General features: G+C 31.6%; 1 protein-coding gene across 1 annotated transcript in view; it reads right to left on the reverse strand.

Annotated features, from left to right (window-relative positions):
• Positions 1 to 14,195, reverse strand: part of LOC132708854 (Kv channel-interacting protein 4-like) — a 30,440-nt gene that overhangs the window by 2,857 nt on the left and 13,388 nt on the right. Inside the window, exons 2-4 of the mRNA XM_060681490.1 lie at positions 11,893 to 12,017; positions 10,280 to 10,349; positions 8,183 to 8,253 (exon numbers count right to left, since the gene is read on the reverse strand). Coding sequence (XP_060537473.1) covers positions 8,183 to 8,253; positions 10,280 to 10,349; positions 11,893 to 12,017 — 266 coding nt within the window. The remainder of the gene's footprint in view (positions 1 to 8,182; positions 8,254 to 10,279; positions 10,350 to 11,892; positions 12,018 to 14,195) is intronic.

Consider the following 14,195-nt stretch of genomic DNA (forward strand, 5'->3'; position numbering starts at 1 on the left):
GAGTATAAAACTAACCAACTATTGTGTGTGTAAGGGTGATTTGAGCTGTTATGTGTGACTGTGTCCGTGTGTGAAGGAAAAATTTTAGACGCAACGTTATTTGCGTGAAAGCTTTTAAGCTTGTAAGGTTAAATTTAAATGAATATTAAAAATTCATCCATTTTTAAATATACTTTTTGAAAATAGCGAAATTCGTATGCTTACGGGTTGAAAACAACTATTTTTAAAGGTATCATGTTAGTTCATATTTTTTACGAAAACTCAAAATTTAGTATAGTTAGCATTGATTTGGGCGAAGTTAAATATTTTATTTACTTCAAAACATCATTTTTCAAAGCTTTTAAATTAATCAAAATATCTAAGAAACTTCTGAGGCTAAGGATAGAGAAACCTTTCTTTTCAGAACATTTTCCGCAATTTTTTATTTTTGAGAGATATTTACTTGATGAAGTTTTAAGACAGGAAAATTTAAGTTCATGAATACAGAAAGCAAAAAAATAAACCTATCCAATTGTCAACAAACTAGCAACGTTAGGACATAGATAAAAATGAGGTTTTATAGGCTGCCTTTTTGTTAAAGTATTTACAGTGTATTATTGGTTGGGCTTTCCGATACACTCTAAATTCGAGAGAAGCAATAAACTTGTTCTCAGTCGACAAGCCTCTCGAAAGGGGTTTTAGAGTAGAATTATTGCCCCTGAAAGATTTCGATCGAAGTCTTTATAAGAATTAATAGCAATTTGTCTAAAGGTACCAAATGATTGTTAATTTTGTGCTCGATTGCAAACTATTTTCATTCATACAGGGTGGATGAACTTGACAGAGGTAACACTTATACAATTATAATAACGTATTTGTTACGTATTACATATCTTTTTACTTTTATTTGGCATTTAAAAAGAGTAGAATTCAAAGAATTTGCCAAAAAAGCAAGATGCCGTGTAGAATTGAAAAAAAAAATTCTAGCAAAATAAATGGAAAAAATTTCTCTCTATTCTGTTGAAAAAAAAATTTATATTTCGTTTCTTTATGCGAGAGAGCTGAAATGCATTAATTTCAAGCTCTAAAGAAGTCAACGTCAGCAAGTTCGATTTATCAACAACCGTCAATGCGTAAATAGCTTAATAATAATAATTATTATTATTATGCAGTGGACTATGCTTACATGAAAGCCTTGCCTTCTTGAATTTTTACCTTGCCATAGTTTGCCAACAGTATATCCTTCAGTTACCCAAGTCTAAGATAATTGATATTCCTGTTTTCTTTTCGAAACTGTATTCCTGGACATAGGATCGAATTGTTTCCATTAAGACATTTGTTTGTTTACCGCCCTGTATTTTTGTGTTCTTTAAATTCTTTGTTAAAAACTACACTAATTTTGTAACTAGTATTGTTTGGAATTTTCACAATTTAAAATTGGATCATCCTGTAAACAAAACAAGTGAATTAAGAAGAAATTTATTTTGAACCCAACTATTTTTTCATTTATTTTTTTAATAAAATTTGAAATAAATGTAATAAGATCAAATAATTTGCTTTTTCTAATATATTATAAGTTCTATATTTCTTAGTTCACCTCACATAATTTAATTCTGTAATAAATCCTCCATCTTCAATGGTTTACAAGTTGCCGATACAATCTCATAGCCCAATCTCGATATGATCATGAGGCGGGTCACTTTAGAACTCGATTTCAATCAACAAAATCTGTCATTTCAAATCTCGTTTTACCAAATAAGATCTAAGATCAGTTTGGATGTAGCATTTTTGCAAGTATTTTATCAAGATATGTCCAATCGTATCAAGTTTTTAGGAGAAAAAAACAGCTAACTGTGTGGTTATCGCTGTGCATCAATATGCGGATATTTACGACCCCTATAATGAACTTGTTCAGACTGGCTGTGAGAACAATCCTTTAGAGTACGACAGATGCTTCGTATAGAAGCAGGTTTAAATGAATGTCAGGTAGGGAGCGAAACTTTTTCCCCACGATTACATCAGACGATCGAAGTTAGGAACAAGTTAGTTGAATTACAATTAGAAGAAAGCAGACGAGCTTTTAGGTAAACGCATTCGTGTGGGCCAGTGAACTCATTTGCATCACAAAACGACACGGTTGTGCCTTCAGGCATTGTAGAGCGTTAATTCTGAGTTTCCCTCAAATTGATTTTCACGATGTCAAAGTCAATCACTTGAACAATACAGAGGAGCTTCCATTTGTTTGCACTATCTGATTCCGGGTAATTTAAATTCATTGGAATCACCAGCAGCTATTTATTTATTTATCTATTTATTATCAATATTTTGCTACAAATTATTTAGAGGCGAAAGCAGTTTTTCTTGCCAGATAAATGTGCATAGTACTCGAAATTGATGGTTTTACCCTTTTTAAGGTAATCAATGAAAATAATTCTTTTTGCATCCCAAACCTTGTTAGTTGATAAAATTGCCTTTACTTTCTTTGGAGCTGGTTTAACAGTTGCCGTTCACTCTTTTGGCTGGTTTTTATTTTCAGGAGTGTGATAGTGGGTCTAGGTCTTACTTTTCCAGGATTTCCTTTATACAGCACCAATAGTTCTGTGAGCAAAGGAATACTATTTAATGAAAATTTATATATTAACTAGTTGAGGATAATACTATATAATGTCGATAAAAAATTAATATGGGAGCGCCATAGTTATGTGGGAAACTTATCAGCCCATCCTGGTATTTGTAAAAACGTTGTACTCATAAAATTGACATACCATCGTAATGTTTACTTGAAGAGTTTCATTTTAAAACGTTAATTAATTCATGAGAATATTAATTTTTTCATTTTAATCCTTACCTCACATATAAGAACAATGTACTAATATTGCCGTTATTTCACTTCTTAGCAAATAATCTAAAAAATGATATTAATATAGATATAATATTGAATTTAAATCCGCTATCTCATTTATATACCTATATACTTTTTAGTGTGAAAAATTTTGTCTTATCTGTATTGAATTAACTTTAAGACCCTTCCCATTTACCTGTTTACTAACCTCCGAATTTTATTATTTATTACGGTTGTCATCTCTTCAATGCTTACCATACACCCTGAGAAATATAACCTAATATGTCAGCAACAAAATGATTTTCGGCGGACTCGGTCGACAAAAACCGCACTAAATAAAATAAAATAAAGAACATATTTTAGGCCTATATTAATTATTTCAATAATCATCAAAAACCCATATCGGCCATCTGGCAGGAAAATTAAGCTGATATTCTTTTCTATTAAAAAATATAAGAGACACAGTCTCTATAGATATTTTGAAATTAATATATTTTGATTTTGTGCAATTTACTGTTTTTTACGGAGTAATGTTTTGAGGATGCTCAAGAGATTTTGGAAAAATTTTATTCTAAAAAAAAACCCATAAGATTAATGGCCGACATAAACAGCTCAGGCTCTTGTACGAATAATTAAAAAATACAATATATTGACTTTTTCTTGTCTATATATCTCTATATTTTTTGTTAATGTTTACAAAAAATCATAACACATGTATTATTATTAAAAATAAAAACCTGTACGACCTACCATTTTCAAGATTACAAGTTTGACAGCAAGATCCAAACTACATGCCTAAGCAATTTTTTTGAAATAAAAAGCGACTAAATTAAAACTACTGTTCAGTGGAAGAATTTTTTAAATAAGAAAATATAAAATAATGTTTGATTGGGTATAATATATACAATTGTATTTGTATTTTGTATATGTTGTTCTGAGGAACTAATAAATTCTTACCTTACCTTACAAAAAAACCATGAGCGATATCCTCAATGATCACACAGTAGTAAATTTACTCCCTTATGACCGCATAGACGTTTAAATAAATGCGTTTACTATTTTAGGTACAGTTTGGGCTAGATAATTCATCTGCGCACCTGTTTGTTTCAGCATATTTTATAGGCCAAATCTATTCTGAGATATTCCAGAGATTTGGTCTCGTTGTGCCACTCGGCGGTTCGGATAATTCGCAGTGCATATTGCAAGCTTTCGGCAGTGGCCGTTTTAACGGTATCGAATATTTGCAGTAAATTTTCTGCAAGGCAATAATACAAATGCATCCATTTCATGTATTAACTTGCGAGCAATGCGAGTCAGAAATGTTGATAATACGAAAAGAGGTCTTAAGACATTAGGAACGCTTTTAAAGGTGATGAGGTAATTGGCATGTTGCCAACTGAATTAGCTAACGAAAAGCTTTTAAATTCCTGCTGGTTGTCTCAATTTCTATTGGTTTATAGACCAGTTCAAGAAGTCGAAAAGCCATTTTTTTTCAGACGGTTAAATCTTTATGAGTTTTATGAGTTGGGAACCAATATTACAATTGTGCTATGTTCTGAACAACAAAATATAAGTTCAAAGAAATTAGTGCATTTATAGCTTTCACTAAAATCCGTATTTCAGTTTTTATGATCTACACACCTCACATCGTTCCTAAATTAGTGGTGTTATGCTTTGCTACAAACCCTTTTAGTTGCACCCATACCAACTGGGGTTTAATTCATAGTGCGGAAGATGAACTACCGTTATATTTCGTTCTGAAACAATCTCATGGTCAACAAATTTCATACCAAATTTAAAATCTCCAGTAGCTCCTTTCTCAGCATATCTTTCTGAAATTGCATCTTATTTAAAGACAGCCAATAAATGATGTCATTGTTTTCCATTTTCTTTGGATTTTCTTGTGAGGTAGCTACAACTATGACAGACCCAGGAGCAATAAGATCTAGTATTTGCTGGAAGTAAGTCTTCAAAAACATCAGCATTCATTCTGCAGACTGTCCAACTCCGGTCATATTCGAACATATTTCGACACATTTTTTCGCATTAAGAAACGCACCTTCTAGAATTCTGCGAATTCTCGAAGGTGATTTCTGAAGATAGGCTATTGGTTGGGTCCGTTCGCTCCATAAAAAATCGTGACTAAAGAAACTTGTTGCATATTATCTATTTGTGACACTACATTAAAAACAAAAACTACACTTAAAACATCCCGAGTAAAATAATCAACAACAAAATAAAATAAATATGTATGGTTAGTGCATATTTGAGTGTTTTACAGTAGCCAGCAGCAAAAACATATTATGAACTGTCTAAAGTTATGAACAATATTTGCAATAATAATTATTTATAATATTATATATAATTTTATAGAAACGCCGGATTATGGCCTACTACTTTTAAAATGATATTTATTTTTTGGTTGTTTTATTTTGTCAGTTTTGGGATGTCAGTTTAATTGGAATATATTATTTTTGTTACTGGTGAGTATATGAATTAAAGAAGCAAGGCAAGCGTTCAGCCAATGTGATTTTGGAATGACGGCTGCATAATTAAACGGTTTTAATTACTAAACTTAACTCGAACGTTTTAATTGTAAGGATTCCGCGATAATTAGGTTGCAGTGGAAATACCCAGTTTCATTAAGCAGTCCCTTAAATCGATTTCTTCCGCATCGATAATGGAATGAAATCAAACGATGTCTGTATGGCAAAATGACGATACGATTTAGTATTGCATACTTCAATAGCTGCTTTCTGAACTTCCATCGAAATTATGCTTTGTACATTTATTTTAAATGTTTTCGATGAAACTTATATCGAACGAAACAATAGCCGTTCCATGAGAACGGGAAATGGATTGTTTGAAAATTTTTTCGACCCGAACGTTTACCCTGAATTGAATCGTCTAAGCTGGAAAAAAGTTTTGGAATTCTACGGGAATTTACCGCTCTAAATCCAACTTTCCAAAGTTTATTTTATTATTATTTTTTCTATTAATATTTTACGGCTTATTTTGTCAAAAAAGGTTTGGCGTATAAACAATAATGTTTATTGGGTTATTTTCTGTAACTAGATCGCTCTGATCATTGCCAGCAATAGTCATATACGCAGTTTTCTTTGTATTGAGAACTAGGTCAGAACTTGATTGTCAGCAAAGAAGAGAGTGTATAGCGTCTGGTCTGCCATTGGTAAACCAATTTCTCCACATCTTTTCTGCCATTTTAATACATTCTCTACTTAAATTTTGTAAAATAGAGGATCTACCGAACACCCTTGTGATGTCGTGCAGGAAATAACAAGAATTCAGCTATTGGGAATTTAAAGAAAGACAAGAATTCCAAATTACCTTCTTTTCTCATTCCACCATCAATATTTTTGCATTCAATTTATATTTCAAATTTATTTTAGCAAAAGTACAGTTTGACACATGACACTAGGTACGTATTATAATGTAAACAATCTTAATGCTGTAGGACAACTTCGATAAACCAACCCAAGTATCAATAAAAGACGATGCCGTGAAACGTAAATCAGAAATGATTACCTTCTAAGCTGTTATAAAAGTCGGGGATGGCTCTACGTAATTTATTATTAAAGTAAGTCTCTTCGTTCACTTCAAAATAAAGAGAGAAGGTCGGGTTGTCACGTTTAGTACACTTTTACCGTATAAATGTTCGGTTTTAGTTTTTCGATGAGCCCTTTAAGAACGGAGGAATTAAAAACCAAAAGCAAAAAATTAAATAGGAAAGTCACTGGCAAATAAATAACAAACAGAAGAGAAGACAGAAAAAATTGTTCTGCACTTATCTACGAAGGGTCTGGAAGGCAGCAAAAAAAAAACATATCAGAATTTCTTACGCAAGTCAAATTTTCTGGAAAACAAGTAAGAATTTTTGAAAAAAGGCAGATTTTTTGATTTGAAGTCAAGTTTGAAGTGAAAATAAGATTTAGTTTATTATAAAGATTTAGAATTGGTTAGTTTTAGTTAATTTATAATGTAGAAGCTTTACAATAACATTAGAGAGCAGTAAATATGGGAAAAAGCGCTTGCGCGTTCTTCTTAATATCATTATATCTATATAAAACTGCTACATTATAAATTAACCTCAACCACAAAAAAAAAACTAACTGCACTTTCCTAACGACAAATGTTTTCAAAAATTCTGATTTGTTGGAAATTCTGACATGTGTTTCAGACAAACTAAACGCCATTTTTTTCTTTCTAGTGGCCTTTTGGAGTTTTCGTACTTATATAATGCGTGCAAAACGACAATCAAATGATGGAGCAATGCAACAAAAACATAATATTAAACATAGCGGATTTGAAAACCACATTTTGAACAATTTTAAGGGCGAGCTTTGTAGCTTCCACTTGTTAACACACATTTACACATTTAAAACGTTTGACATTCCAGACGGGACTCCTCCAAAAAGCGCCACCGAATCAGCAGTCTCTCGAAGCCGAATACGTGAGTCATTTTGACCAATGCGACGGGTGTTAATATATTACATGCGGCCAGAATCGCAATCGGCAATCCTCTGGAAAGCAATTGAATGCAACATGCCGCGCAACGATTGAATACAGATGCAAAATTCTCACATCGATGGAGCTACGATTATTAGTAAAATAAATTAATATGAATAACGTATACGCTTATTGAGACAAAATAAAAGGAGAGAGAGAGAGAGAGAGAAGAGTTTTTTCAGTGTTCAGTTTATTTACGGGATGGCAAATAAGCGTCGAAAATACTCGGCGGTTATTCATTTTAAAGAGTTGGAATGAGAAATGGGACCGCAGTTTCAACCAAAAGTAACTTAGAAAGGGATGCAATACAGCAACAGAAAATTATAGGCTTACAACAATCACTAGTCTTGTGTAGCTATGGTACAATTGAATAATATCCTTTTTTTTTCTTGTCTTTTGTAAGTAAATCTTTTATACTTAAATATCTATGGTATACCAGTAGTCACAATATTTTTCAGAATATATTGACAGAAAAGTGACTTCGAAAATTTTTCGTTGTGTACCGGTCCGCCCTGTATATCGAGTTAGTGGCGACTTTCTGTAGATAGAAGCGTTTTAGTTTCCAAGCCTTATTTAATATTATGCTAAAAAGGCAGGCGAAAACAAAGGCCCTTCTAGCACATGCAGGCATAACATGTATGAAACACCATCAAATTAAGTGACTGGCACATTTTAATTACCAAACCAATGAATCTATGTCACCGTAAAGCTTTATACCTTCCGATATCGTGTTTTAATAACAGAATAGGCTACAATTTATCATTTTAACAAGATAAAACGACACCGGAACACCATGCGATGCTCATTTTTGCCTAGATGTATTTTATCTTTTACCTCAAAGCTGATTTTTCCTGACTGCTTCTGTTTCATCGTGTTAAACACATAATGCGCGTAATTTGTCGCATCTGGAACAAAAAAAAAATTACCACCCCGATAAAATAAAAGGTCTCTTTAACAATAAAAACTAAATCGTTTTTTACTTTATTTAGTGTCAGGATAGTCAGAGGTTATAGATAAAAATGTATAAAAAAGTAATAATGTAAATAATAATAATAATAATATGTAATAATAATAGTAATAGTTAACGTCTTTATTTGAATTATGAGAAATAGATCACAATAAAATCAATTTTAGAAAAACATGCACAGAGCGTCCTTCTTTACAATTAGTATCTATAATTATTTTGGTTTCTTTATTAAATAAATATAAAAATATTCTCTTTCAGATCGACATCAAATGGTGGGATTTAGAAATTCTAAATTCAATTTTTTGAGTATTTGTGTTCACTACTTTAGTTTTTATTTTAACTTATGTTCTCTATTCATATTATATTAATTAATTTTTTCGCTTTACAAAATTTTATTTTTATTTTATATTTATCTATGTTGCTATTAAACCCAGTGTAACTTTATTTATATCAGATCAATCAATTTTAAAAAATCCATTACGAGTTTTTATTCTTTTTATCATTACTTGCGAATTCCTTAAATGATCGAAATCTTGCTTGCAAATGAAGTAAAATCCATCTATTATCTATGATCTTGTTATTAGTAAATACATTAACTGAAACAGTAATTAAACCTTAAAACGAGATACTGCAGCCAATTTGTTTCAGTTCTGACTAGAAAAATTAATTTAATTTAAGTTGCCATATTTCCTCCCATTTCTTGCATAAAAAAAATACCCCATGAGATACTTCGTTTAAAAGGTATTTTCAACTCTCCAATGAGGGGTATACTTGTTTGAGATATTCTTGTTAGGGACAAATTTACAGTGTATTCGATTTTCAAAAATTACTTTAAAATAAACTGCAAGTCCGAAAATTTTGATTTTAAGGAATTTTGATCTTGGTGTCACACTTCGGTTGATTTGAGTTGATTAAAATTTTATTTCGATGAGTAAAAATTTCATAATATGAGATTTGAGATTTTGATGCAAAAATAATCCTGCAAGTTTAAATTTGCAGTGGTTAAATAATAAAAAAGTTTAGACGCTTGGAGTGCAATCGAAATTTATGGGTTTTAGTAACGTTTTCTGCAAACTTTACACAATGTTCAGCTGACGAGAATATAAACAGTTGTGGAAAGTTTCGGCTGAGTAGTCACAAATACAGGGTGTCTCGCAGTACAACGACTGGAGTCCATTTTGTTGTTACTTCTATATAAGTTTTTATTTGCTTGATCTTATAATAAATTATAATACTGTTGTTTTTTTTTTGTAAAAATTTTAGTTTAGCTTAATTAAAGTGATTTAAAATCGGAATTGACTTAAGTAAATAATTGTTCCATAACAATTATCAAAGACACTCTTTACATTTGAAATATTCACGAATAATCTCGGAACACCCTGCAGAGTAACTAAACCAAAGGTATTTTAAAATTCAAAGGGCTATTCACGTTTCCAATCAAATTAGCGAATGAATTTTCATTCGTATAAGAACCCGATGTACCATTTAGACTTGATTTAGTTCAGTAGTCGGACGATGAATAATTTCCCTGAATATTTATGCATTCTGAAAGTTCCAATCTAATTTAATACTGCGACAGATAACCGAACCAGCAACTGAGATTTCGCCCGGTTTTCCTTTTTTTCGTGTGCAATATCAGCTCTTTAAAGTAAGTTGCTTCGAAAGGAAAATATCCATTTTATTACCAGATGTTGAAAAATTCTCGTTTGCAACTTCTATTATATTATAAAGCGGCTGGCAATTTCATCGCTATCTCATTCCTGTTTAATACTCGGCAACTTCTATTCAAGAGCGTCACATTTTCCATCAGTTGACTTTTTTTATAAATGGCTGAGACATTTTCTACTATATTTACCTGCCCTTTGTATAGCTAACGTTTCCTTTGTACGAAAAGCAATATACGTGGTTAGAGAGTAGAATGACAATAAATAAAACAACTAGTTAGTAGATATGAAACGACTCACCTCCCAAAGGAAAAAATTGGGAGAATATATGTTTGAACGATTCTTCATCCACCATTCCGGTTGGGCATTCCTGGAAAAAAAGAATAACAGTTTATACTGGCGGGTAATGGGCTCACCCCATAAGTTTGTCCCTTTCATTCAAGTAGGACAACTCGTTTTTAAGTCAATTTAGGCTGTTTTCCAGTGGTTATCCGTTCGCTACCATAAATACAAGAAAGAAGTTCCCTAAATAAATTAAGCGAAATTCTTATATTAAAAAGTACCGTCCAATGAAGAAGGGCATTGTTTCCAAAAATAATTGTTATAAATACTTGCGATGAAAAAACTTATGACTAAAAACGGCAAGAGAAAATGATGGAAATTGTTTTTTGATATCTAGAATGGCGGCCAGGGGGCGTAATCACATTCTTGAATTTCAAATCAAATCAAACACTGTTTACAAATTTATGTCAAGGGCGGGTATTTCTTTTTTACAATAGAATTATTAAGGATTTTCGCTGGTTTTCCTGATTTTATTCTGCAATCTCTTTCCGCAATTTTTTCTACCGTAAGGCTACGATTGTAAAGCCAACGAACTTGCATACATTTAGATTCTTCGTCAGTAATACGAGAGAATTATTGCAGCTTCTTGCAGCTAAATTTTCTAGAGTAGTGAAGGGGAAAATTTAAAGAAAACAAAATTTTAACTTTAGCTTCAATCTTTATACAAGAAAGTATACTGTTCGTCTTAAAAACTTTTTGAAAACACTGAGTCTCAGGAAGCTTATAAGAGATTTAAAAATGTAACAGAAAATAATTTTTAATTTACTTGTAGAAATAGAACGATATACTGTAGAAGAATGCTTTAGATTTATTCATTCTTATTATTACTCCGCAATATATAGAACCATACTTAAAGTGGTCGAAATTACGAAAGTAGGAAAAATATTTTTGATATGGAAATTATTAACGAATTTAACGAATTGTATAGTGGGCGAAATAACTCATTAATTGCCTTTTGCAGAGCCAATTTAATGCCAATTTTCCACACAATATACCGCGAACAGAATATATTTTGGGAATATTAGTAAATCGATTTTGATCTTATCGGTGAATTTATTGGTTTAACATAAATGGGATTGGATAATTACCGGGCAGGTGGGGATTTGCCGACCACATATAATGATGAGAAACTGATAATACATACATCGTGATTCATGGCGGATGGCAGGTCGGAAGTTTATGGAAAATGAGACATGGGATGATGAAACTTTAGTGATAGAGGATCTGATAGTTCGAATAAGAGGTCCTCAATATTAGTGCTCCGCCATAGTGATTATTGTTAAAGTTTTAATTTCAATACGACCTTACCAACTTATTAAGAAAATTTAGCAAAGCTGAAACATTTTTCTATATCTACAGACGTTATAGTCGTAATACCAGAAACCAAATTTCACTAGCAGAGGCTTTCCAAAACTCACCCGAAAAAGAAAATTCGAATTGTAGTTGACTGAATACTTTGACACACTTTCTGAATTTATTTTGCTAAACCAAGATTGCTGTTATCATTGACTAATTATATATTGTTAGCTTTGTCATGGGATTAATAAATAAAGTATCTGTCTATCTATTACCTGCTTGAAACCCCTATACATCAATTGGATTTCTTTCTTCGTAAACTTTGTCTTGGATGCTAACTTGTGCAATTCCTCGGGTCTATATCTCGCAATATGGATTGTAAATTCATCCGATTCATCATCTGCAAACAAATAAATAATAAATTGTTACGAAGACCAATCGCGACCTCTATAAATCCAAAAGTTAATTATTCCCAACAAAAAAAAATAGCATCCTTTCAGTCATAAATAATTGAATTGGGTGTCGAATAACATAATAGTTCTACTACTTCTAGCTTCTACTAACTAGCTGAGTTTCTCAAGATTCCATCACTAAAAACTACAAAATTGACTTTCCAAAATGCCCGATGAAAATTATTTTACTTTTCTGCAGTCTACAAATTCCTAAAAATGGATATGACAATCTTTTAGTGTTTCTACTGTTAATTTTATTGTTACTTATTTCTTATATTTATTTCTGCTATTTTGTATGAGTTATGAATACCAAAAGGCATAAAATATTTTATATTTCACTTTGCAACTCAAAAATGAAGTTAACTGACTTTCACAGGCCTTGTCGCACTTTATTTAAATGACATTCACGTTTGCTAAGGAATAACCAAAATAATAAACATTTTAATGGCATGCTTGGGCGGTATAATAGAACAAAAGTTGTAGAAGAATTAGTGCAACTGTTATTGTGATTCATGTGTCAATGTGTTTCTACACATTTAAAACGTCAGTTCTCTCTGCCCATGGTTCATAGCAGTTAGACAGTTTCGAAGGGAAAACAGGAATAAAAACACTGTGGGTGGTGGCTTACTAGTATTTCAATCAAAATCGACTGGAGACTATCACAAAGACATGAATGCTGATGTTTTTGAAGACATTGCAACATTACATTCTATTACTCCCTCGTATTGTAAAAATAGATATAGGAGCTACAGTCCTACGGGAGATAAGGTATTTTTATACCGAAACAGAGGCCAGCTTGTCAATAAATTCGCTGATTATTGTATCAAGCGAATATTTTAAATTTTATAAAATCTCAGTACGGAAAGCATCTCGACTCTTTTCGATATAGCGATATGTAAGGGATGGTAAATCAATAAAATGCTTTCTTGAAATCCATAAATCTTCAATAACCTTCTAACAGATTGTTAAGCCGCAAGGGATGTTACTACGAAAATAGCTATACTCTCTCGTACGATCCGGTACCCTCAATAAAAACTTTATTAGTCCAAATTTATAGAAGTAAAAACTTTCTTGTGATATCGTAAATGTTTTATAGCTTGCGTGTAACCATGCACGCTGATCAGATTGAACATTTTAAACATTTTAGACATTCATTCGAAAGGTGACACAATTGGTACCTAAAACTAATCCACTCATTCCCCCACCCATTCTCGCCCCTTATGACACATTTATCTTGCTACTGTTTACTCGAAACGAATTCTGGAATTTGCTTTAAAAAAGTATGACAGAAAACAGAATTGTCATGGGTCGAGAGATTTGTATTGGAAATAGAGAATCGATTAATTTTTTTTAGTGATTATCTCTAAAAAATTTTTCTTGCAATCCTTAACGCTACAGCTATATATCGCGCTACACTGCATAGAATATTATTGCCAAAATACAAAAATTTTGCAAAAGTTTGTTATAGGTTGTCCCAAAAATACTACGAATTGTTATGAATTTTGTACTTTATAGCATTTTTGGAATCTACCATGAAAATTTGTCTGTTTCAATAATTTTTTTTTGGTACCTAAACCTTACGGATTTTTATGTACTTTGCATTTTGTCTAAATTATAAAAAACTTATCATTTTGTAAAGGATGCCCAAAAATTTCTTCTAATCTAATATTTAACCCATTTTTTTACTTTCAATAAATTAAATCAACTATAAACACAACTTGGGACTGAATGTTTCTAAGAAGTTTGTTTTGCTTTTTGGCAAGATTTATTAACGACATTGAAAATTCGTTTAGAATTAAAATTCAAAATATTAATGTCATATATTGAATTATGTATTAAAAACGCATTAGACATTAGTTTAGACAGTATGGATATTAATAAAAAGAGAGGCTACAAAAGTTGCAAATAAAATGAAGAAAGTAAATAAATATTTTAAAGATGTATAGACTGATAAAACTTAGCACCCCGTCCAAAGATCACCGCCAAAAACCAACAATTTCATCCAAATGAACATCAACTTCTATTCTTGTACAGAAATCTGTTGCCGAATGAGTACGAATTTCCGTTGCTATAGGAAATCTTTTTAAGCTTTCAATTTCAGTTTCTTTCAACGAAATCCTTATATT

This window comes from Cylas formicarius, unplaced genomic scaffold (assembly GCF_029955315.1).
Source record: "Cylas formicarius isolate icCylForm1 unplaced genomic scaffold, icCylForm1.1 PGA_scaffold_12__32_contigs__length_19106922, whole genome shotgun sequence".
NCBI classification, from domain to species: domain Eukaryota; kingdom Metazoa; phylum Arthropoda; class Insecta; order Coleoptera; family Brentidae; genus Cylas; species Cylas formicarius.